Raw genomic sequence first — 24,923 nt, 5'->3', positions numbered from 1 at the left:
TCCCCAGATTTGTGCCTTGAGACAATCCTGTCTCAGAGGTCTACAGACAATTCCTTTGACTTCATGGTTGGTTTGTGCTCTGACATGTGCTGTCAACTGAGGGACCTTATATGTAGACAGGTGTGTGTCTTTCCAAATCATGTCCAATCAACTGAATTTATCCCAGGTGAATTCCAATTAAGCTGTAAAAACATCTCAAGGTTGATCAGTGGAAACAGGATGCACCTGAGGTCAATTTTGAGCTTCATGGCAAAGGCTGTGAATACTTATGTTCATGTGATTTCTTAGTTTTTTTTATTTTATTTTATTTTATTTATTTATTTTAATTAATTTGCCAAAAAAATCACATTGTCATTATGGGGTACTGTGTGTGTGTGTGTGTGTTTGTGTGTGTAGAATTTTGAGGAGGGGGGGAATAAATTTAATCCGTTTTGGAATAAGGCTGTAACATAAGAAAATGTGGACAAAGTAAAGCGCCGTGAAGACTTTCTGAACACACTGTAAATTCAGCACATTCATAAGCTGAATAATAAGTGGCTTCTTGAAAGGTCGACCAGGATCACATTAGTGCTACTTCCTGCCAGAAAACTCCATGGTAACTTACCTTGTGAATAGTGAAAGCAGGCGAGAAAGAGCAGGAGGCAGTGAAATGTTGGACACCTCCACAGTGCAGAGGCCATTGTGCAGCCTGTGGAAACAATCCAGGAACCTGTTGGCGAATGACACTGGTTCAGTGTGCTGCAGTGAGAAGACAGAGAGTCGGGGTGATGTCAGTGAGCAGTGGTTGTCCAAGAAGCATCTCCAGTCATTTTTTCATCTGCAAAAATAAACAAAAATGCATTGATGTTAAAACTGTATAATCACAGGGAAAACAGAAAATGCAAGAAATGATCAACACGGCCCATTTTTACTCTGACATCCGCTGATAATTCCACTCAGAAAAGAATGCCAAGAAAATGATCCTCGACTAATACAAAGCCCTTCCACCACTGGCTCCATAAACCGCTATGAATCAGATTTTTCAAGGTCGTCCAAGGTCTGACATCATGTGACCAATAGATGTCCAGATATATGGCTTCATGTTGTTGTTTAATAAGTGTATTTATCACAAATCCCTTAGAGCAAAAAGTCAGCAGTTAGGATCAAAGATGACTAATTTGGAATAAAGATCTGGATCAAGATCAAAGTTCTGTTAGGACAATCAAAGATCAGCAGTCAGGATCATAGATGTTTGATCAGGAATAAAGACCAGGATCAGAATCAAAGCTCTGTAATCAGGATCATAGATGGTTTATCTGGAATAAAGACCAGGATCTGAATCAAAGCTCTGTGATCAGGATCATAGATGGTTTATCAGGAATAAAGACCACGATCTTAATCAAAACTCTGTAATCAGGATCATAGATGGTTGATCAGGAATAACGCACGATGTGAATCAAAGCTCTGTGATCAGGATCAAAGGTTAACATTCACGACAAAAGATGCATGAGTGGGAATAAAAATCTGGATAAAGATTAAAGGTCTAAACATCAGAGATGTATGATCAGGAATATAAAATGGGACTGGGATGAAGACCTGATAGTTCAGCAATCAAAGATAATATCAAAGATTATTGCTTGGTCATAAAGATCTGGATGAAGATCAAAGTTTTCTGATGAGAATCCAACATCAGCAATCACAATCAAAGATGACTGATCAGCATTAAAGATCTGAATGAGGATCAAAGCTCTGTGATCAGGATCAAAGGTCAGCAGTCAGGACAAAAGATGAATGAGTGAGAATAAAATCTGGATCAAGATTAAAGCTCTAAATATCAGAGATGTATGATCGGGAATATAAAATAGGACCGGGATGAAAGGCCTGATAGTTCAGCAATCAAAGATAATATCAAAGATTATTGCTTGGTCATAAAAATCTGTATGAAGATCAAAGTTTTCTGACCAGAATCCAACATCAGCAATCACAATCAAAGACTGATCAGCATTAAAGATCTGAATGAGGATCAAAGCTCTGTGATCAGGATCAAAGGTCAGCAGTCAGGACAAAAGATGAATGAGTGAGAATAAAAATCTGGATCAAGATTAAAGCTCTGAAGATCAGAGATGTATGATCGGGAATATAACATAGGACTGGGATGAAAGGCCTGATAGTTCAGCAATCAAAGATAATATCAAAGATTATTGTTTGGTCATAAAGATATGGATGAAGATCTGAAGACTGATCAGCATTAAAGATCTGAATGAGGATCAAAGCTCTGTGATCAGGATCAAAGGTCAGCAGTCAGGACAAAGGATGGAATTAAATGCATCTTGTGCGCACGCTGCAGCATTTTGAGTGCTCAATAAAATGTGGCTTCATTACATATTTATTTCTCTTTCATTCTTTCTACAAATGTAATGCTGCATATCTCCTGCTCCTCCTTCACTGCATGGACAGAGGTGCACACCAAAACGTGTGCACTCTTTTAATTCGGGTCTTCTGCATCACACTCCTTCATTACTTTGATTAATTTGAGCTTATTTTGTTTTTTTCAAACTCAAGTCACTTTGTCTTTGGTAAATGGTAAATGGACTGCATTTATATAGCACTTTTCCATCTGCAGCAGATGCTCAAAGCGCTTTACACATCAAATGCCTCACATTCACCCTGATGTGAGGCTGCTGCCATACAGGTGCTCACTACACACCGGGAGCAACTAGGGGATTAAGGACCCTGCCCAAGGGCCCTTAGTGATTTTCCGGTTAGGCTGGGATTTGAACCAAGGATCCTCTGGTCTCAAACCTGACGCTTAACCACTAGACCATCACCTCCCCTTTGGGTGGCCATCAACAGCTCTGGCCCAATTTGGTCCAAATCGTACGGACACTCTTTGAGTTATTGTGCTCAGACATGAACAGACAGGTGCAAACACCCTCCTCTGTGCTGCTGCTGGGTGCGCAGGCGACGTGATGTGTTATTAATTTATAAAAATCCTCAATGCAAATATGTTCAGGTAAAAATCCCCATTGGTTTATTCCCTATTCATGTGCTTTAAGAGTTAAGATCAGGGTTTGATAAATTAGAAATACACATAATGGGAAAATCACATATAAAACATAATATGGAATTATAGAAAATGGGAGTTTCTGACAGGAAAAATAAACAAACTATTTTCTAAAGTGAAGAGTTGTTTCATGCAGTGAACCAGAGCCATTGTCTTCTTCCTTTCTTTGAATGCATTACTCTAATGTGGATCACAGGTTTTATGTCCATAGGCACTTTTGTGAGATCTCGTGCACATGCAAGGTGCCAAGTCAACAATAAGAAGAAACCAGGATGGGACAAAATGAAGAGGATGATCATTTATATGCAGGAGGTCACCAGAGTGTTAACTGATGGACAGAACTGATTGACAAAAGATGTGAGGGATCAAGTATCGCCATGACAACCACACAGCCCGGCAGCCACCTCGAGGCCACAAGAATGCCAATCTCAGCCATGAGGGCCGGTTTCTGACAGGTTTGTACCCAAGGCAACAAAGTGGCTCTGATGCACCATCCCTGACGCCTAAATCACAGATCACAGTGGCGTTTAAAATAATTTAGAACTCAAACATTTTTGACCTTCTACTTCAAAAAGTATATTATAGCAGAACATACATCAGCCATTATTAATGCTCGTCATTAGAATCAGCAAAGTAATTTTTCTTGCAAGTTGACTGCTCAAAGACTAGCAATCAAAGATGAGAGATCAGTATCAAAATTAGGATCAAAGCTCTGCAATCAAAATCAAAAGTCATCAATCAAGAACATACATGATTGATCAGGAAAGGGTCTGGATCAAAGCTCTGTAATCAGGATCAAAGGTGAGCAATCAGCATCAAAGATGATTCACTGGGAAAATAATGCTCTGGACCAGGAGCAAAGCTCTGTCATCAGGATCAAAGGTCAGCAATCAGGATAAAAGATGAATGATTATGAATAAATATCTGGATCAGAATCAAAGCTCTATCATCTGGATCAAAGGTCAGCAATCAGGACCAAAAAAGAATGACCAGGAATCAAAGTTCTGATCAGGATCAAAGTCCTGATATCAAGATGACAGGTCAGCAATCTGTATCAACTCTTATTGCTTGGTAATAAAAACCTGGATGGGAATCAAAGTTTTGTGATCAGGATCAAACATTGGCACCCAGGATCCAAGATGTCTGACTGGTAAATAAGATCTCGATCAAGATCAAAGCTACGTATGTGATCAGAATGAAAGGTCAACAAAAGGAAATAAAGATCATTTATGAGTAATTAAGATTGGGATCAGGATCACAACTCTATAATGAGTATCAAAGATCAGAAATCAGGATCAAAGATAATGATTGTGAATAAAGTTTAGGATTAAGATCAAAGCTTTGTGATGAGAATCAAAGGTCAAAAACATGGATCAAATATTTACAAATAATGTTTAGGATCAGGATCAAAGGCCTGTGATGAGGATCAATCATCACAAATCAGGATGAAAGATTACTGACTGTGAATAAAGTTTAGGATCAGGATCAAAGCTCTGTTATGAGGATCAAATGTTATCAAACAGGATATAAGAACTGAAGACATCAAAGAAATAAACAACACATAAAAGGAAAACATCAAACTAGAAACAGGGGACTGTTGGCCCACAGCGGAGCTGTACGCTCTCTGAGTGCGCTACTTCAGACTAATAATGACAACACTCACTCAGCTGTGTTTTTTTTTTATGTACAATGAAAGTCTAATTATGAAAAAATTTGAGGTTGAAAATCTGCATTTCAACTGCAAGAATTTCAACATTCATCTTCTAAAATATTGTGGAAAAATAGTTTTGTTTTTTAAAGAAATACAGCTTTCTAAATTAATAATATACAACTGTGTTAATAACTTTATTAAATATCAAGCTTCCTGTATGCAAATACCAAAATTAATTTGTTAAAACTGAAACCAGGCTAAAACCAAACACAAAACCACTGAATCATTTAATAATTAACCAAAACATACAAATGGCACAAATGAACAGGGGTGAAGTATAATTAAAAAGCTCCGCCTAGGACTGTGTGTTAACAAACAGCGAAAACATAAAAAAAAAAAAAAAAAAAAAGAATCTTTAGTGTGAACTTGAAAAAAATAAATGAATACAGAAAAGTACACGAGGGAATGAAGACATTTTAGTATTTCTGCTCTGCCCATAAAGACATTATAGAGCTGCACGTAAAAACGGCAGCAGGTTGCACACCAGTTAATGGAAACACTAATCCCAGTGTGGAGAACCGGTTTATAACTGGAAGCACTCACACCCTGTGAATTCTGCTGCATAACTGTTGAAGTACAGCGAATTATTGAACTCTGTTATTATCATTTACATCAAATATTTCTCACTGTCATGCAAATGTGAAAAATGGAAGAAAAAAGCCATATAAACGCTGATAGCCACACGGGACAGTCTGCACACGTGCATGAGTTTCACCTTTATTATTTTTATGATGAGCTCAGAACATGGTCACCATGCCGACTACCCATATTAAGTTTGGTGACAAGTTGACAAATGGGAAAGAAGTTATTGCGCACAGAAGAGTTTTACAAAGTATAATGCAGTAACCTTGGCATTTGACCTTTTGACCCTAACTTAAACAGGCTTTTTGGGGTCAATATACCTAACACACATATCGTAGAAGTAAGCTCCAGGGGCCTTGACCTTTGATATTCTGACCACAAAATCAACAGGCTTTTTAGGGTCACCACCGTAACCCCAACACCTGCAACTTTTGGCAGTGACTCAAAGGTCATGTGACCAACAGAAATGTGATATATGACAAATGAAAATTAACAGTAGTCATGGACTGAGGTTCAAGGTCAAATGTAGTGTGCTAAAGGGAGTCAGGACACATGATTTGCTGTAAGTGTTCAATACAAACGGAAGCTCTAGAATTGCTATTTGGAGAGAAAAAGTGGAATTTGGGGGGAGACAGTGAGTCTTTGTCGGCCATTATCTTAGAATGACCTTGGAAATTTGGGTCAAGGTCATATGCGTAGACATCACATTTGTGTATATTTACAGTATATGATGCAGGTGAGTAATGTGTCGGAAAGGGGCAACAGGGAAATCTAGATCACGGGGCCACGTATAGACTATCATGGGGCCACGTATAGACTTGTATAGAATAGATCGTATAGATCATGTATAGACAGACAAACACATTCACACCTACATGAACACCTACGGACAATTTAAACATGCATGTTTTTGGATGTGGGAGGAAGCACCCGGAGGGAACCCACACGAACGTGGGAAGCACATACAAACTCCACACAGAAAGGCCCCAGGCGGGAATTGAACCCACGACCTTATTGTTGTGAGGCAACAGGGCTAACCACTAAGCCACCGCGCTGCCTACAGATGGAACATACTGTTTGTATTTCTTGTAGAAATTAAAATGTTTGAAAGAGCCTGGGGGATGTAGACCTTCTATGTCCACTGTGGACTTTTGTGTGCGCGTGTCAGTTTGGACACAGCATGCAGATAAAAAAGCACTGCACGCACATGCACACAAAGCTTGTTAATCTTTTTTTTTTCTCTCCCTGTGGCTGCCGTCCAGGATGTCGTACAAACAATTATCCACATTATGCACAGGATCGGTAGTCGCCAGCAGAGCGCAGAGGGAAGAACCTTCTGACTACGCTCCTCCACAGCCGCCCGTCAACAACTCTGATTATTTTATAATGAACCTAAATTTGTGCGGCTCAGCCGTCAGCTCTGACTGCTCTCCAGGCTTCTCTAATGCATTTGGATATTTTTGGCAACATAAAAACCCACAGAACACGGGAAGGTTTCACGTTCATGTTCCGAGTTCTCATTTAAGTCGCTGGTGGATTCCTTCTTTAAATGCCCAGTGCCTAATTTTTAGGCCGGAGTCAAAACAACACTTGCCGGATTTCCACAATGCCTGAAATGGGGCTGAGAGACTGCATTTGGATTTGAAGTCACATGGTCAAAAAAGAACTCACACAGAACCCACTAATATTTTATCAGATAAACTTTGGTGAAACGCGAGGAACATTTTTTTTTTAATTTGACTTCCAGTTGTTTATTTGCCAGCAGTGACAATCATGTCAGATAAGAAGAAACGGAGTAGAAGCTCCCCTGCAAAGTCTCACATCACATCAAGTGTCGCTGGAGCTGCTGATAACCTCAAGTCCTCTGAAGCCACTTTGAGTCTTTGTTTCTCTGATTTTCCTTCATGGAGTCGTTTTTGAAGACCAGAAAGTAACTTTTCCTTAAAACTCGAACGAGCAATTCGACTGGGTCTGCATTATACGATTTCTTCTGAATAGACTTCACAGGCAGACAGGCTGGAAAGGCGCATACTTGCTGCTAAAGTTGCTATATATGATTTCCCGCCACGAGTGTGAAGTTCAGGGATTTTCTACCTTCCCTCAAGAAAATAAATAAATAAATAAAAATCTCATTAACACAAGCAGTGTTTTTAAAAAAATCATCTACACAAAAACACAAAACACTCTGTCAACATGCCACTGCAACAGGGGGCGATATAACCCTAATCCATACAGCCATATTGGCCAATTGGAAGCCTGGAAAAAAGAAGGGCTGTAGGAGTGTGTGTTTGTCTACATACAGGACCCGCAACTGTGTCCCCATTCAGACTGGGGTTGGCAGTCCCACCCGAGATGGATTTGATCCGGGTTGCTTTCTATCTGGTTAGCATTCAGACCTGTTTTATCAAGTCTGGCCCATCCTACACGTGTGTCCAAACTCAATCTGTCTGAAGCTGAGGGAGATGTGTCTGGAAGTGAGAGTGTGTGGATCTGGATGTGGGAGCGCAGGTGTGTGCAAAATGTCGACACCCGTTGCATTTTGTTGGCGACAAGGCGCAGCAGAGGAAGAAGACTGTTGTCCTCGACGTTGCATTTGCACTGAGAGCCGCCACAGCGGAGAGGATGCTGTGCTGCATGAATGCAGTGAAGAAGTGATCCGTGAGCTAGCCAGATCTACGTTCAGACCATGGCGAATCCCGCTCGAATCTGGTTCAACCCACCTTCCTTTTTGTATCTCTGAGCAGATTCGGCTGGTTTCAGTGGGTTATTGTGTCTAATGGAGCTCAAACATGGAAATGCTTTAAAACTCAATGTTTGATGAAGATGTCCAGCCACATGCATTTTGCTGCCATTTGATGCTAACTTTTTTGTTCTACCAAAGTTGGTGCAATCATTTAAATCCTGGCATACTGGTGAATGAGATGTCCAAAATCCAACCTCTTGTCCTGCGTTATGACACCTGGGTAACAGATCAAGCAGGGGGTTGCCTGTTGGTGAGATACAGTGGGGACCTTGTGTGTCCTGTGTCCGCTACAGTAGCCATCCAGCAGGACCTCAACACAAGATGGCTAATGTGAAACAAGAAGACCTCAATGGCGGACCAGGCAGGAGGTGATGGCTTGAAACCCAATGGCTGTAAAGGAGGATGAAGGCTGCAGAGGATCCTCAACCCCGATCGTTTGGGATTTCCCAGCCATGGGACCAGGCTAAGGACCTGTGAAGGACTGTGTGATTGTCAGCATGCAATGACTTTCCCATAGACAGGCATCTATATATTGTCCTGTGATGTTCACCATCTCGTGTGGGAATTGACCAAGAGACCAAGTTCCTCACAAGCAAGGGATTGCCACAAATCACGAATCAGGGCACTGCTAGAAAGCCAACTGATAGCAGCACAGTATAAGTCACAGTTGTCTGCTAACACAGTGAATTACCTAACGTTACCGCAATATCAAACAAGGTATCCTAGCTTAGTTAGTTCCAGCTAAAGCTTTGAGCTTCAGATGGTAGATTGCTTTACATTACCTTGATATCTGAACTTGTAATCAATAACAGGGTATCATGGCTTAGTTAGTTCAAGATGAATCTTCAAGTGTCAGCTGGTGGATTACCGAACATTAACTCAATATCTCGTGTTATCAATCAATAATGAGGTATCGTAGCTGAGTTAGCTCAAACTGAAGCTTTGAAAATTTGTGAGACAATCTTTGCTTCAAATTATGTGATGTCGTGTGATGCTCACAAAGGTACACAGACAAAATAAAAAGACAAGTAGCTGGAAATTGGACTTGGAACATGGCAATTTTTAAGGCCGTTACAGCCACAGTGAGTGGCCGTCATGACTGCCATGAAATTCCTGGGCTGCCTGCCACACATCAGAGGAGTTGCACAAATCACAGAAAAATTTGTGGAACTCTGTAAATCTGTGGGATTCCCACATGCCTGTAACAACCTTCTAACTGTTAGAATGGCCTAAGCAGAGGGTCACCCCTCTGAGTCTTGGTCTGCTTGAAGTTTTCTTCCTCAGTATCATCAGAAGTTTTTTCTTACCACTGTGGCCCGTGTGCTTGCTCAGGGGGTTGGTAAGGTTAGACCTTACCCGTGTCAACTGCCTTGAGGCTGCTTTGTTGTGATTTGGCGCTGTATAAATAAAATAAATTGAATTAAATTGAATGAATGCCTGACTTGGAATCTCTACTGTAATGGCTGAAACTCACCACAACTTGGAGTCCTCAGCACGAGTACGCCAGAAGGCATGTGGAAAACTGTTTGCTTAAACATTAATTATCTGATTTCAACTCTTTTTCTTCTTCTTCTTTTGCCTGCCCCCTGGTTGGTAGGGGTCAACACAGCAGACCTGGTACAGATCCTTGTTGGGATTTGCACAGGTTTTACAAATGGAATTCCTTCCTGACAAAACTCTAGCTGTACACGAAGAAACGTGTGCTCTCCTTTTGTAGTAATCAGGACCTACTGTGCTTAACGTCTGAGAGCTGATAGGATCAGGTGGGTGCAGAACAGTGTGGCTGCACTGAGTTCAACTCTACACCTTGTAACAATTTTGAATTTCGTCAGTACCCAAACAGATGTAGGTATGACATTAACATCAGCTTTAATCTCTAAACAAGCAGGTGTTTCTGATTAGCCATCAGCTCTCATCCAACAGGAACTGCGCACATTCCTTAAAACATCAATGTGTTCCTCACCTCTCGCTGTTTACAGTTCACTGACAAGACATCCCCTTCTCCATCCACTGCCACCAGTTGGTCCCTGTCCTCTGTTTGGGCTACGCTCCGCCGCTGCCATTTCCATCGGCAGAATTTGCAATCACCACAAATCTACTCCGTGCCATGATGGAGACCAGTGTCAAATCTCCTACACCACTGACTAGACCTTTCTCTATATTATCTTGTAACATTAAAATGATCAACTTTAAGTGGCCTTCTGAGTCTTTTCTGGTAGAACTGCTCACAATCTGCACCAAAGATGAGATGACATTGCAACAGAACGACATCTGCATGAGATACACCCATTCACTAGACACACTTTTGACAATTATTTCCAACTCGATGCTAAATGTTGACTAATGCCCTTTAAATGTGGAAGGGTCATGCTGTAATAGCAAAAGAGACTCAGTTTTTTCAGCCTTTTAAAGACTAAGATCATGCAGCTTTGCAGCCTGCATGCCTGAAAAGGACAAGATTGCCACCGATTCAATACTGGGCAAAACACTGATCCTCCAGAGACACACGACTTCTTCCTCTCTTTACGCAAGGCCATTTATCATCTGCAAATACCGTGTGTGGCTTTAGGTCATGAGGGGACTGTAATGGTGGTTGACAGAAAGAGATTGGAAACTGTTGGGGAGACAACCCCCTACTTTTCTGGCCTGCTGAGTCCCTCGGCTGCCTCCAGACACCAGGGGGCGAGATCCTGCCAGGCCTGCAACCCCAACCAGCCCTGACCACCCTCGAGTCCTTTCTCCCAACCAGCCCCCGCCCACACCGTCGCCCGCTGAGTAACATGCTCCTTCTACGCTAAGCTGGTGGAAGGCTTGAGCCGTGCTCAACTGACCTAAAACACTGTTTTGTTTGGGTGGATTCTGGACTGAATAATCGACTTGGATAGAGAGATAAAAGGATTAGGCGGGCTAACATTAGGATGCTTCTGCAAGCCCTGATGGACCTAACGCAACGGCACTCAAGGGATGGAGAACGGTGACTGTTAGCGGGCGAAGATGTTCCCGTGCAGAAAATGATTTTAAGATGTATGTAAGGCGCCGGTAACTCCTCCAAGATCATGTCGGCGAACTATCATTACCCTGCACCTCTGCAGTTTGGGAACTTGTTACTTGGTCAGGAGTTTTTTCACAAACTGTTTCCACCGAAGTGGATATAGTTATATTAAAAAGGGTACATAGTTTATGAATAACTGTCACCACCTCCATAAATATAATGAGCTCAAGCGTATAATATGTACCAGAAGAAAGAAAGGTCCAGACTAGAAGATGAAATAAAACATTCATTTTCATCCAAGCTCCTCTTACTAAGAAAATACAAGCGTGCACATTCCCCTCCGGGCTTTTTCATCTTACTATTAACAGTACATCTTTGTGGAAACAAGACAAAAAAATCTGCAGAAGAAATGAAAAATGACACGCAAACATTCGCAACATCTGTTTTCCTTTTGCCTCCGATGCATACACAGACCGAAACCCGAGGAGAGAAATCTATCATCTGCAAAGATAATGGGGAAAATCACAGTCCACAGCAAATTTGTCACATCAGACTGATAGAAATAATAAGCAAGCATTTAGAAAGGGGTGGCAAGCAATTAAAATATAATTAAAATGAATGGACAGAAAGAGACAGCCCACGTCTTAACATGGAAGCACAAGGCAACGGCACAACAGCCGCCCGGATGAATGCGAGGCTCCTTTTTGCAAAGCTTGTGTCCACTCACTCAAGCTGGAGAGGCGTCCGGTGAAAGAGGGGAGGGTAGGAGTGGGGGGAGTTCAGGAGATTCTAAGCCAGGAGGGACTAAATGGATGGGAGGGGAGAGCAAGAAGTAGAAGAATGAAGGGGGGGGGTGGCAGAGAGAAAGAGGCGGTCGGGTCACCCCGGAGGATTGACAGCCTGTGAGTGCAGCCTGACCTCCCGGGTTCGCCTCCAAGTTTTCTCCGCAGGCTTAGAGAAGACTAAAATAAAGCTCAGGAATGTTAATTTATTTTCAATTGTCAATGCGGAGAGCAGAGTGAGATAAAGAGCGCATACATACATATCAAGTAAGACTGGAACAAATGCGCAAGTCCAAGTGTGCGGCGAAAAACCTACAAGTGGAACAGACGCGCGGGTCCGCTGAGGTGGATTTTGGAAACACAATGATTCGTCTTCCACTCTTTGAATGATACTAATTTGGAGAACACCTTGCCTGTGTATGAATGAGGCGGTGGTCGGAGAATGGCAGCCACGCCTCCGTCAGTTTTCCCCAGGCTAGCTGTGGCTCCGCTAGTAGCTCACCACTACCAATGTGTGAGTGAATGAATCATGCAACTTATAAAGAGCTTTGAGTGTCTTGAAAAGTGCCAAGTCATCCAAGTCATTATTATTATTATTTTATTATTATATTATTATTATTATTATTATATCGGATGTCGGAAATACAGACTCAGAATTATCAAGTGCGGAGATGCAAAACAACTGGTTTCTTCAATGCTGTGCTTTCTACTATTGTAAGTGGTGCTGCCCCTGGTGGTCAACAAAAGGCAAGCAGAAGCAATGCCTTGTACTGCAGCACAGTAGTATTAATATTCACAATGTGTTATCGTTGCTAAAATATGTTTTACTTACAACTACATTATTCGAACGTCAACAGTCAAGAAACGGAAACAAAGGCGTTAGCTTGTTAGCTTTCCAAAGCTATAATAGAGAAGCTTGAATCTTCGACTTGACTGGGTTGCTTGACGCAAGGACGTTTCGCTTCTAATTGCAGAAGCCTGGTCCTTCTGCAGTGCTGACAATGCTTTCCGTTCTTCTCCTGTGATGTTGGAAGGAGGAGACTTAGCACTGTTCAGCACTGCTGTGACTCTTAGCTGGAGGTCCCCAGCTTCTGACTCTGACTCAGCTTTTGCTGGCTTCTGTTATTCTTCATTACAAGAGTCAAGACAGAAGTCAGACTACCAGAGCAAGAATTTTAGCTGAGGAAGCTTCTGCAATTTGAAGCGAAATGTCCTCACGCAAGCAACCCAGTCCAGTCGAAGATTCAAGCTTCTCTACTATGGGAACCACACAGAAACTTTCCAAAGCTAGCTTTCTTGCACACAGCGCATATAGACGCTCTGAAAGCCACAGCAAAAGTTAAAATTTTTCAAAGCACTTGAGGCATTTAAAAAAAACAGATGGAAGGGAGAGCTTTGTAAATATGATGGACATCACGGATGCTTCCCCATAAATGAAAGGGAAACACTGGTCACAGCTACGTACACATACGCAACACGGAAGGAAGGCGTAATGACTACATCTTAATGTGGCTGTTGGATGATCCCTGAGCCTGTCGGTGTCCACCATTGAAAGCGGACAAACAAACCCTTCGAACCCAACGAGGGTTGACACGTCACACAAGTTACGGCGGCAACAATTCCCATCAATAGATAGAACGTCATCTTTTATTCAGTTCATAGCTACATCCGCTGGAGTAAAGTAAAGTCTAATTTGACACCTTGTACACACAACTGAAAAAAAAAACAACCTTTTCATAAAGACACAAATACCTGTCACAAAGGCTAAATATATGAAACGGGAAGAAGAAGAAGAGAAAAAACATGCTCACAAGATTCAAAAATATATGGTCCCGGGAGAGGCCCAGTTTGACAGAATTAGTTCATCTTTTGTTCAACATCTAACTTATTGTTGCATCTGTTTTGCAGATGAATTGATGAAAAGCAGAAAGAGGCGCTAAGGAAACACTCCCAGGTGTAACGGAGTTATCGCTTCAGGGCTTGATCTGCCGTCAGTGATGTTTAACTCCCTTTAAATCCCGTATTTTACCCCTGTACTTAAACCCCAGCTGGATTTTCTGCTCAAGACAACATCTCAGAGTGAGTCAGGTGCCTCTCTGAGGGTGAGGATGAAGCGGGGTAGACAGGAGGAGGACGAGGAGGATTTGGGTTGGTATCATCACATGCTCAGGTCTCTGTTCTTGTTTACTGGGGCAGAGACTCCTCATTTCACCCTCGCAATGCCTTTACTCAGTACATCACCCAGACAGGGTGTCGGGAAAAGCTGCGGCTGGAATGCAGATGACATGGATAATGAGGCTAGAAGGATGACTGGGGACACAGATCAAGGTCTTGAGAGGCTAATAAATAAATAAAGCTGAGAGGAGACAGGGTTCTGTCGTCGTGTACATGCTCCAGCAGCTGTGGCGTGATCTCGGTCACTATGTCATTTATATTTGGAGAGTCTACGGTTGGTGATTTAGTGATTCAGGTGAAGTTGTGCAGAGATGTGTGATCTATTCCTGGACTTCTGGTGCAACTTTTGTCAGGAAACTGTTGGCAGCTTTAATGGCATGTTCACAATCTGATGATTAGCCCAGCGTTTGTTGACAGAGAGTGAAAAGTTGATTAACATCGATCAGCGCCGACATCCGCCACACTCTGATGAAGCTAAGGTGATGTCAGTCGGGCAATGCTGATGTTCATCGTGATCCCAGAAAAATGCTCAACCTGCTTAAAATCTTCGACCTTCATGCTAAAACGCCAACAAGAGTTGAGCTCTGCTACCTCTACATCACCTCCGCGAGTACACCGTTACTGCTCCATTCCACTCCCCCAGCCTCCGCTGCCCAACGCCAGAGGTTTGACTGGTCTTACCACCTCCTCTGGGTCCCTTGGGCATGAAGGATGACTGACTGTGGAACCTGTCGTGACAACACCCCAGGTGCAAGTGATGCAATCGTAGTGTTACGTGGAGTTTATATAGGCTACGTCAAATCAGAATCAGAACTGAATTTATTGCCAAGTAAGTTTGCACATACAAAGAATGTGCTCTGGAGTTATTGCTGCATAAACCATACGAAAAGAAAAGAAAACACATTTCTAAGAAGTAAAGAGGCAAAACTATACTCACTGTTAAATAAATATAACAAAAGAGATGTGACTGTGCAAAAACAGATAACAACATGACATCTCAAACGTTGAATCGACAATCAGCTACGCTACTGCTCTGTAGAGTACGCTACCAATGTGCCTAGTACATCTTATAGTAAATCAGGAGACCGTCACCAAACATCAAGCTCTGACAGTTTTCCTTACTACTGTTGCTCCGTGGGTTGGTAAGGTCAGACCTTACCTGTGTGAAGCGCTTTGAGGCAACTCTGTTGTGATTTGGCTCTGTATAAATGAAAATAAATTGAAATTGACAATACAACATCGCCCTCTGCTGAGTGACACGGACCTGCACTGAAGACTGGACATTTGGACCCCTGGAACGAGAATTCTCTGGGGTTTCACAGAGAATCTACGACATCAGCCAGCGACCACTTCACACCATACTGTGATTGGACAAAAATGGTCGCATATCCAAAGATATGGTTAAGCCTTAGGCTCGAGACCAGAGGATCCTCGGTTCAAATCCCAGCCTGACCAGAAAATCACTAAGGGCCCTTGCGCAAGGTCCTTAATCCCCTAGTTGCTCCCGGTGTGTAGTGAGCGTCTTGTATGGCAGCACTCTGACATCGAGGTGAATGTGAGGCATTATTTTAAAGCACTTTGTGCGTCTGATGCAGATGGAAAAGCGCTATATAAATGCAGTCCATTTATTTCCTTCAATATTAAATTATTAGTTCAAATTTAAATCTAAACCAGCACAATTTTGATTTTTTATTTTTCTGTTTGTTTTGAGCTGAATATGTATTTTAGTGTTTCCAGTTTTTGGATCCCATCTTAAACCTATCATTCCAAAACGGGTAAGAACCACATGAAATACCAATTAAAGTTCCATGTACGGCTGTGTGACATTACAATAAGCATTATTCAATTTATTAATTTAACCAGACTTAAAATCACACTGAGATTCAAACTCTCATTTTCAAGACGGCAACACCAGACACACAACAGTTAAAACCAACTGAAGCCACAATTAACAATAAAAATTGTAAAAACAAAAGTTAAAAGAATAAAAATGGGGAATTAAAAGTCAGAAATGTGAATTAAAGCACTCACAAAACAAAACTTGAGTGTGTTAGAAATATCTGTTGATATAAGATATATTTTAGTCTATCGCTAATGCCGCAGTTAGCAAGCTAGGCTATGCTGGATGCATGTTTTTAGCCTAACAGGAGCTAGTTAACATTTCCAACATTCTTTCTTCTAACATGTTAGCATGTCCATCAAACACGGATGAAATTGATGTCTAAGACCAACATTTATACTGTACACAGCACAATTTCTACCTCCTCTGGTTGGAAATAGGGAAACCACACCAAAGTTTACTTTCATCGTCTGCCGCTGGTAGATTTCTCTCCACCATTCAAAGATGTGCGCGGTGTTCAAAAGAAGACAGGAAGTGAACGCAGCACCACATTATTGCAGAAAATATTTTATGTATTGGGAAAAATGGTACTAACCACTTACCATTTTTCAAATTAAAGTTTCTGGTTAAACTTTTGTTCCAAGCCATGTATCTGTGATATCTTACAGTAGCTTCAATGTCATTCCTTGAACCAGTTTAACGGCTTAGTCTAAACAAAAGCCAATGTTGATATGCATTCAAATAAATGGCGCTTGTTGGTGTGACTTGTTATTTCAGAGTGTGAACCAGTTTCTTCGGTTCCAGCAGACTCACAATCAAAAAGCAATGTTTACTGTTTACTGTATCGGCACTCTTGCATTTTAATCTTGGATTAATAAAGTTCTTCTTATTCTTATCAAAACACATAAAAGCAACAGTCAAAATATTCCAATAAGACCTCTATTAGTGTTACTAATGATTCATTCAGGTTTATGTCCTAATATATATACACTCAACAAAAATATAAACGCAACACTTTTGGTTTTGCTCCCATTTTGTATGAGATGAGCTCAAAGATCTAAAACTTTTTCCACATACACAATATCACCATTTCCCTCAAATATTGTTCACAAACCAGTCTAAATCTGTGATAGTGAGCACTTCTCCTTTGCTGAGATAATCCATCCCACCTCACAGGTGTGCCATATCAAGATGCTGATTGCGACATCTGTGGCATTGTGCTGTGTGATAAAACTGCACCTTTCAGAGTGGCCTTTTATTGTGGGCAGTCTAAGGCACACCTATGCACTAATCATGGTGTCTAATCAGCATCTTGATATGGCACACCTGTGAGGTGGGATGGATTATCTCAGCAAAGGAGAAGTGCTCACTATCACAGATTTAGACTGGTTTGTGAACAATATTTGAGGGAAATGGTGATATTGTGTATGTGGAAAAAGTTTTAGATCTTTGAGTTCATCTCATACAAAATGGGAGCAAAACCAAAAGTGTTGAGTTTATATTTTTGTTGAGTATATATATATATATATATATCATAACTTTAGGATAAATACAAATTGTCAAGACATTAACACGAGATGTCACAAATACGTTACGTAATCAGTACGGGGTGCCACAACATGTAAGAAAATGACAAGATGCTGCCATGATGCAGCTGCATCTTGAAGGTAAGAGCACCAAAACTGACTATAAATAGAGGGTGCTAGGAATTATTATTGTCACAAAATAAGGACAATGATTATGAACAGATGCTGCTGAAGAAGAAGAAGAAGGTCTGCTGGCATGTGATCCTGACTATGTCTCTATGTCTTGGAGGTTTCTGGGTTTTTTATTCCTGACAGCATATTGACGTATTTGCAAGATCACCCATGACTTAGCAAGATGCTGTCACAGAGCTGCCAAGACACTGGCAACACGCCCCAAGATATCAACATAGCGTAAAATGTTTGAGCATTCCAGAAACCGTTGCGGTGTATCTTAAGCCCATAATGATACATCACGATGTACCACGACATGGTGCCTGGCGTCAGAAAGACATCACAAGGACTCACCATGTCTTAAAGCTTGCTCAGATTAGCTACAAGAGACAGAGGCAAAGCGACCAGCTGCCATTTGTCTTCAGTCAGAGTGGACGTTTGACAGCAAGTCAAGTGGTAGCTACACCGCCAGCTACAAAAATAGACACGAAGTCTGCTGCCAATCTGAGTGTCGTAAATTGGTTGTTTGCTCAAACAAAATAATCCAAGATGGCAGAATACACTCCCAGACAACAGTATTTCTGTGTGAATTTAACAGGTATGCCATTTTCCACTTTCATTTTGTAAACGTTCGGGAGAAATAAACACTTTTACCTCTACAAAACCCTGATAATACCTCTGAGATGATTTACAAGACATCTTCCTGAGATGTTAGCAAGCTAACTAGTGATACAGGAATTCCCCCATGAGACACATTTTAGAGAAACAAATCAGTCAATCTTTGGTTCCGTTGAGCAGTTAATCGCAGATGAAAGCTCATCCTTTCATAATATATCATTATACATTGTACACAGTAATGCCACCAGCAGGCCACACCTAGGAACGCTCATAAAGCAACAAATGGCAACTGTTAGTCATTCTCATTTGTAGTTACTGTACCCACACAATAGAACAACCTGACGTTCAGCCTGAAAAGGGGGTGGGTGGATGCACAAGCGGGCTAATATTATGTTCATCATAATGCCCAACCCTCTGTATAGTTTACCCCGCATTTAGTGCCAGATCCAATCCTCCTTGGACGCAACTCTCAAACAGCAAACTCTCAAATTGAACTCACTGCTATATGACTACTGCTGATTTGAAAAAATAAAATAAAACAAAACATTGCATGATGTGTAAAATAATTAATGATTTAAAAAAAAAATACAGAACAAAAGTTAGTGCGAGTCACCCGGTACATTTCTGGGACTCAGGAAAGTCCACTGTAACACTGATGGCGTGGTCACAAAGATGAGAACAATATCAGATAGTTTTTGCTTTTGATGATGTGTTGGGGTCACAAAGTAAATTTTATTTAGGGTGGGCATTTAAACAACTTTCATTAAAAAAATGGGATGTGCGGATGATCCCTGGGTGCCAACGCGCGGGCACCATAATCTGACTGTAAGGTTAGAACGTGTCATGTTAAAGATGAAGGTGATAACAGTTGGAAACCCCTGAATAAGCCGATGAGGTAGTGATGTTGGTTGTGACGCTGGATGCATCATTTGCATGTATTTAAATATTTATGAATTCCTTTGCAATGATGATTGATTTATTGATGTTAACAGGAGAACTACTCAGACTTGTCTACTTACTTATTTCAAAAGTAGATTGTGTTTTATAATTTGTGCACGTTCACTATTCATGCTCAACGGTTTGACACGATCTTATTTATGGACCTCAGTATACTTTAGCTCCATAAGGCGCCTTTCAAAGAAGCTGTCGGAGGAAAGAGAGAAAAAAAAAAAACCACGGCACATTCCTTGGCAATAACCCCCTGCTATCTCTGGAACACTGACCACTTTGATTGACTTGAGCGTAATGACCTTGCCCCCCATTCCCTTCCACCTGCATTCCGGTCAATGCGAGCAGAAAACAGGATCGGCGATAAGCAATGCACAGATAGGAAGATCTTGATGACAGATAGTATCCGGCCCCCCACCTTTGATGAGGCCATTGTGCTTCGATCACTCAGAGGGAATATATGCTACAAGAGGAGGTCAACACCGATAGCATAAAGCAAACAAAAACACTCTTTGTGCCTCGCTGTTACAGGGTTTTTTCCTCTCTTTCTGCATACTTATTCAATTTCCTGCATGGCAGGACAGGCCTTCCTTATCTGGGACTGTTTATACCTGCAAATCTGCTGGTGGCCTTTTGTTTGCAGGTGAATCAGCCTGAGGTGACATTTAATTCCTGGGCAAAAAAAAAAAAAGAAAAAAAAAAGAAAGAAAAAAAGTGGTGACAATCCATGGTGCAGCCTCTCCGCCTCAGGAGATTTGTACTACTACAGAGAATGCAACAGTGCTGCATTCAGGGCCTGTAGGCGGCGAGCGCCAACATCCATCACTCCACCGAATCAAAGCACATCTGATGACGAGCCAGGCACGAGAACCGGTTTACGCACGGGTCTGTTCTCCACTTCACGACGGACATGTTGGAAAATGCATGAAAACAGCAAAAAAAAAAAAAAAAAAACCCACATAATGGAATCCACCATTAATTATCTTATGATCAGCGTCTTTTCGTCACTGTGAACAGCAGCATTCGCGTTGTAATCGACAGTAAGAAAAATCAAGCAGTTGTGACATTCTGATGCAGCATGAAGAGACGGGTGCAGACAATCCATCATGTTTGAGCAATTTTCATGCTGAATAAATATAATACGAGCCTCCCTCCTGTTTGATGTTTCAAACAGCGAGGGAGGGGGGGGTTGTTGGAATAGCCTTTGCATTCTTTCGCACACATGCCAGGTGTGCAAAATGAAACTCTCCTTGAGCACATTAATGCTTAAAATGTATGCCACGATTACTGAAGCACTCAAAACAAAATTCACCGCTGCAAGTATTTAGTCAGAGCAACACCATGCTTTGATTGTTCCAAAGCAACATCCCTTTGGTGCTAAATGCTATATGCCTACTTTGTTTTCCCTTTACGTGTTTTTGAGTTTGTGCACTGTTTGTTCATGTGAAATGAGCACCGACGTGCCTCTGAGCTATTTAAAAGTGCTTGATGAATAATGAACTGCACCAAAACCTGATGTATTATTCTGTTTCCTGTTGTCTGTTTCAAACAGCAAATAGTAAATAGCATATATATATATATATATATATATATATATATATATATGCACTCAACAAAAATATAAACGCAACACTTTTGGTTTTGCTCCTATTTTGTATGAGATGAACTCAAAGATCTAGCTTCAATGTCATTCCTTGAACCAGTTTAACGGCTTAGTCTAAACAAAAGCCAATGTTGATATGCATTCAAATAAATGGCGCTTGTTGGTGTGACTTGTTATTTCAGAGTGTGAACCAGTTTCTTCGGTTCCAGCAGACTCACAATCAAAAAGCAATGTTTACTGTTTACTGTATCGGCACTCTTGCATTTTAATCTTGGATTAATAAAGTTCTTCTTATTCTTATCAAAAACACATAAAAGCAACAGTCAAAATATTCCAATAAGACCTCTATTAGTGTTACTAATGATTCATTCAGGTTTATGTCCTAATATATATATACACTCAACAAAAATATAAACGCAACACTTTTGGTTTTGCTCCCATTTTGTATGAGATGAGCTCAAAGATCTAAAACTTTTTCCACATACACAATATCACCATTTCCCTCAAATATTGTTCACAAACCAGTCTAAATCTGTGATAGTGAGCACTTCTCCTTTGCTGAGATAATCCATCCCACCTCACAGGTGTGCCATATCAAGATGCTGATTAGACACCATGATTAGTGCACAGGTGTGCCTTAGACTGCCCACAATAAAAGGCCACTCTGAAAGGTGCAGTTTTGTTTTATTGGGGGGGATACCAGTCAGTATCTGGTGTGACCACCATTTGCCTCTTGCAATATATATATATATATATATATATATATACACACACTGTAGATTTGGTTTTATTTAAAACGTTGTTGCTGCCATAACATCAAAAGCATGAGCACATTCCGATGGCTGAATCGTCTTGTGAAGTTGGTGACCTCCACCAACCAAACACAAAAGTACAAATCATGGTGTGAAATTCAAACCAGATCAAAAGTGCACCTTGACCTCCTTGAGTGATTAATTCATTGATTCATTTTCTATACCTGCTTACTCCAATCGAGGGTCACGGGGAGGGGGCTGAGAGCCAGTGAGATCGACTGATCTTAACCAAAATCAAATCACTTCTTCCCATCCATATGCCCATTTAAACTGCCAAGATTGACCAAAATCAGATTTGGTATAGTTCAGGTATCTTGATCACAAGCGCTTGTGCCTTTGGTGAAGTCACCAATTACACTGATCTGCAGCCAAAATGCTTCTGAAATAAATAAATTAAAACTTTACTATTTTTGGGCCACTAAGAATGAAAATAATGTTTAAAATTGTTGATTGATTCAAATTTTAAACATATGTTACCACTGTGCTACTAAGAGTTAATATATAACCCTTTTGCTGATTTTTTAAGCATTTTAAGAAGAGAACAGGTGATCTTTATTATAAAAACAATTAGAAACATGAAATACCTAATGTTTATGAATTATCATGAAAACTATTATCAACACAAAATAGTTATGTAGACATAAAATGTAAATATCTTGGAAACAGCAGCCAATCAGACATTTTTATTGTTGTATTTGAATTCGGCATGCCACAATCTATAATAAATATCACATTTTATTTCTGAAGCAGATAATTTCCTTTTGGGTGATTGATTAACACATATTTTTTCCAGACGGAAATTCTTTGCAATACCTGATAGCCATATTTTGGCTTTCGTGTAATAAACTCTAATAATAAAAGAATAAATGCTAATAAAATAATATAATAATATAATAAATGCTGGCAGACGTTTCAGGATGCTAAGAGCCAGACTAAGAGGCAGAGGGACAGTTTTTACAATAGGGTCATTGCTATGATAAATACAAACAGCTCACACAAAGTATACGAGGGCTGTCCATAAAGTATAGGTCCTTTTATTTTTTTCAAAAACTATATGGATTTCATTCATATGTTTTTACGTCAGACATGCTTGAACCCTCGTGCGCATGCGTGAGTTTTTCCACGCCTGTCGGTGACGTCATTCGCCTGTGAGCACTCCTTGTGGGAGGAGTCGTCCAGCCCCTCGTCGGAATTCCTTTGTCTGAGAAGTTGCTGAGAGACTGGCGCTTTGTTTGATCAAAATTTTTTCTAAACCTGTGAGACACATCGAAGTGGACATGGTTCGAAAAATTAAGCTGGTTTTCAGTGAAAATTTTAACGGCTGATGAGAGATTTTGAGGTGATTCTGTCGCTTTAAGGACTTTTCACGGTGCGGGACGTCGTGCAGCGCTCTCAGGCGGCGTCATCAGCCTGTTTCAAGCTGAAAACCTCCACATTTCAGGCTCTATTGATCCAGGACGTCGTGAGAGAACAGAGAAGTTTCAGAAGAAGTCGGTTTCAGCATTTTATCTGGATATTCCACTGTTAAAGGAGATTTTTTAATGAAAGACGTGCGGACGGGTCCGCGCGTCGGCTCGCAGCCGCCGCGACGCTCCGCCACAGGAAAAACACCTCCATTGGAAGCCTTAAGGACAAGTTGGAACATGTCCAGCTGTTAAACAATTTCTCATATACTCACTCCACTGAAAGCCATCAAAAGCCGCCTGGATTTTACAAATGGTTATCAACACGGAGGTGTTTTTCCTGTGCCGCCGCACCGCGTCGGCTGCGTCCCGACGCGCGGACCCGTCCGCACGTCTTTCATTACGTCCTGGATCAATAGAGCCTGAAATGTGGAGGTTTTAAGCTTGAAACAGGCTGATGACGCTGCCTGAGAGCGCTGCGTGACGTCTCGCACTGTGGGAAGTCCTTAAAGCGACAGTGTCACCTCAAAATCTCTCATCAGCCGTTAAAATTTTCACTGAAAACCAGCTTAATTTTTCGAACCATGTCCACTACGATGTGTCTCACAGGTTTATAAAAAATTTTGATCAAACAAAGCGCCAGTCTCTCAGCAACTTCTCAGACAAAGGAATTCCGACGAGGGGCTGGACGACTCCTCCCACAAGGAGTGCTCACAGGCGAATGACGTCACTGACAGGCGTGGAAAAACTCACGCATGCGCACGAGGGTTCAAGCATGTCTGACGTAAAAACATATGAATGAAATCCATATAGTTTTTGAAAAAAATTAAAAGGACCTATACTTAAGGACAGACCTCGTAAGTGCAAATAAACGCATGTACAACCTTTTTTTTGTACATATGTGCAATTTTTTTATACAATGAACATGTGCAACAATCGTTCTCACATCACAGATTTGTCTGTGCTTTTAACCCTTCAGTTTGTATATTGTGTTTTTCTTTCTTTGATAAATGCATGCCTTGTTTAGATATTTATTACTTATCTGATTTTCGTCTTTTCTTTTGCACCGAGGAGAAGGACTATGCCCCAATTTCAATTTACTAATGTACGCCTGTGCAATGACAATAAAGAATCTTGAATCCTAATAAAAAGTGCATGACAACAATGCACAAAAAAAATCCCAAGTTAAAGAGCTGATAATACAGAAAAAGGTGCAACTTATACTCGAGTACGACTTATATTCCAGAAAATAATGTAGCTATGGAGACCAAAAGCAATTTTGTAGCAAACTGTATTCATGTTTATTTCTGCTGTAAAGTTGGACATTTTAACATAGGGTCCTCTGAGGATTGACTTGCTTTTGGAAACAAGTGGCCATTCAAGGAACTTCAAGTTTTGTGCACTTTCTGCACTTGCTTCATTTTTAGCACCAGAGTTTGAGCTGCGACACATTCTGGTTTTAAAATATTCTCATGTATTTTAATTTGACTGAGTGAAGGGAAAAAAAAAAAACCAACAGAAAAAAAAAAGAAGCAAGCGCAGACAATATTTAAGATGGGAGTGATGAAGGCATCTGGTCGACTGTTTATCCAAGTTGTTACCACGAGAAGTGTGAATTTTACTGCTTTGCGATGCTGCAAGCGAGCAAGATTTAAGGTATGCTTAAAAAATGAAATGAAAGTGTCAGAATCGATGGCTCCTGGTCGACTTAATTCAGCATTTGGTCACCAACTGGTCATATAACAGGAGCTTTTACAGTCATGTTGAGACAATAAATCCCCGGCTTCCATCCCGCGAGGTGAAGATTCCTTTTTTGCATGCACGTATATGGAAATATTTTTCTGCTTTTGTTTTAGCAAAAAAAAAAAAAAAAAGTGTTCAGGAAGTCACGGTTGCAATAAATCTGGACGAGCCCATCACGGGTGAGATTGTATTTCATTTCCACAGAGTCAAACACTAATCCCGGACATTCTT

At 41.0% G+C, this 24,923-nt stretch overlaps 1 protein-coding gene across 9 annotated transcripts in view; it reads right to left on the bottom strand.

The window, feature by feature from the left end:
- LOC117521144 (adhesion G protein-coupled receptor L2-like) overlaps positions 1–802 on the bottom strand; it is a 186,710-nt gene extending 185,908 nt beyond the window's left edge. For 5 of the 9 annotated variants that reach the window (XM_034182481.1, XM_034182487.1, XM_034182483.1 and 2 more), the window contains exon 1: positions 605–802. In XM_034182481.1, the coding sequence (XP_034038372.1) occupies positions 605–680 (76 nt within the window). In that variant the 5' untranslated portion in view covers positions 681–802. The remainder of the gene's footprint in view (positions 1–604) is intronic. The other 4 variants (XM_034182479.1, XM_034182482.1, XM_034182480.1 and 1 more) reach the window with 3 other exon arrangements.
- Between the last annotated feature and the right edge of the window lie 24,121 nt (positions 803–24,923).

This window comes from Thalassophryne amazonica, chromosome 12 (genome assembly GCF_902500255.1).
Source record: "Thalassophryne amazonica chromosome 12, fThaAma1.1, whole genome shotgun sequence".
NCBI classification, from domain to species: domain Eukaryota; kingdom Metazoa; phylum Chordata; class Actinopteri; order Batrachoidiformes; family Batrachoididae; genus Thalassophryne; species Thalassophryne amazonica.
Note: the sequence above shows the minus strand (reverse complement) of the source record. Positions and strands in the feature narration are given on the sequence as shown.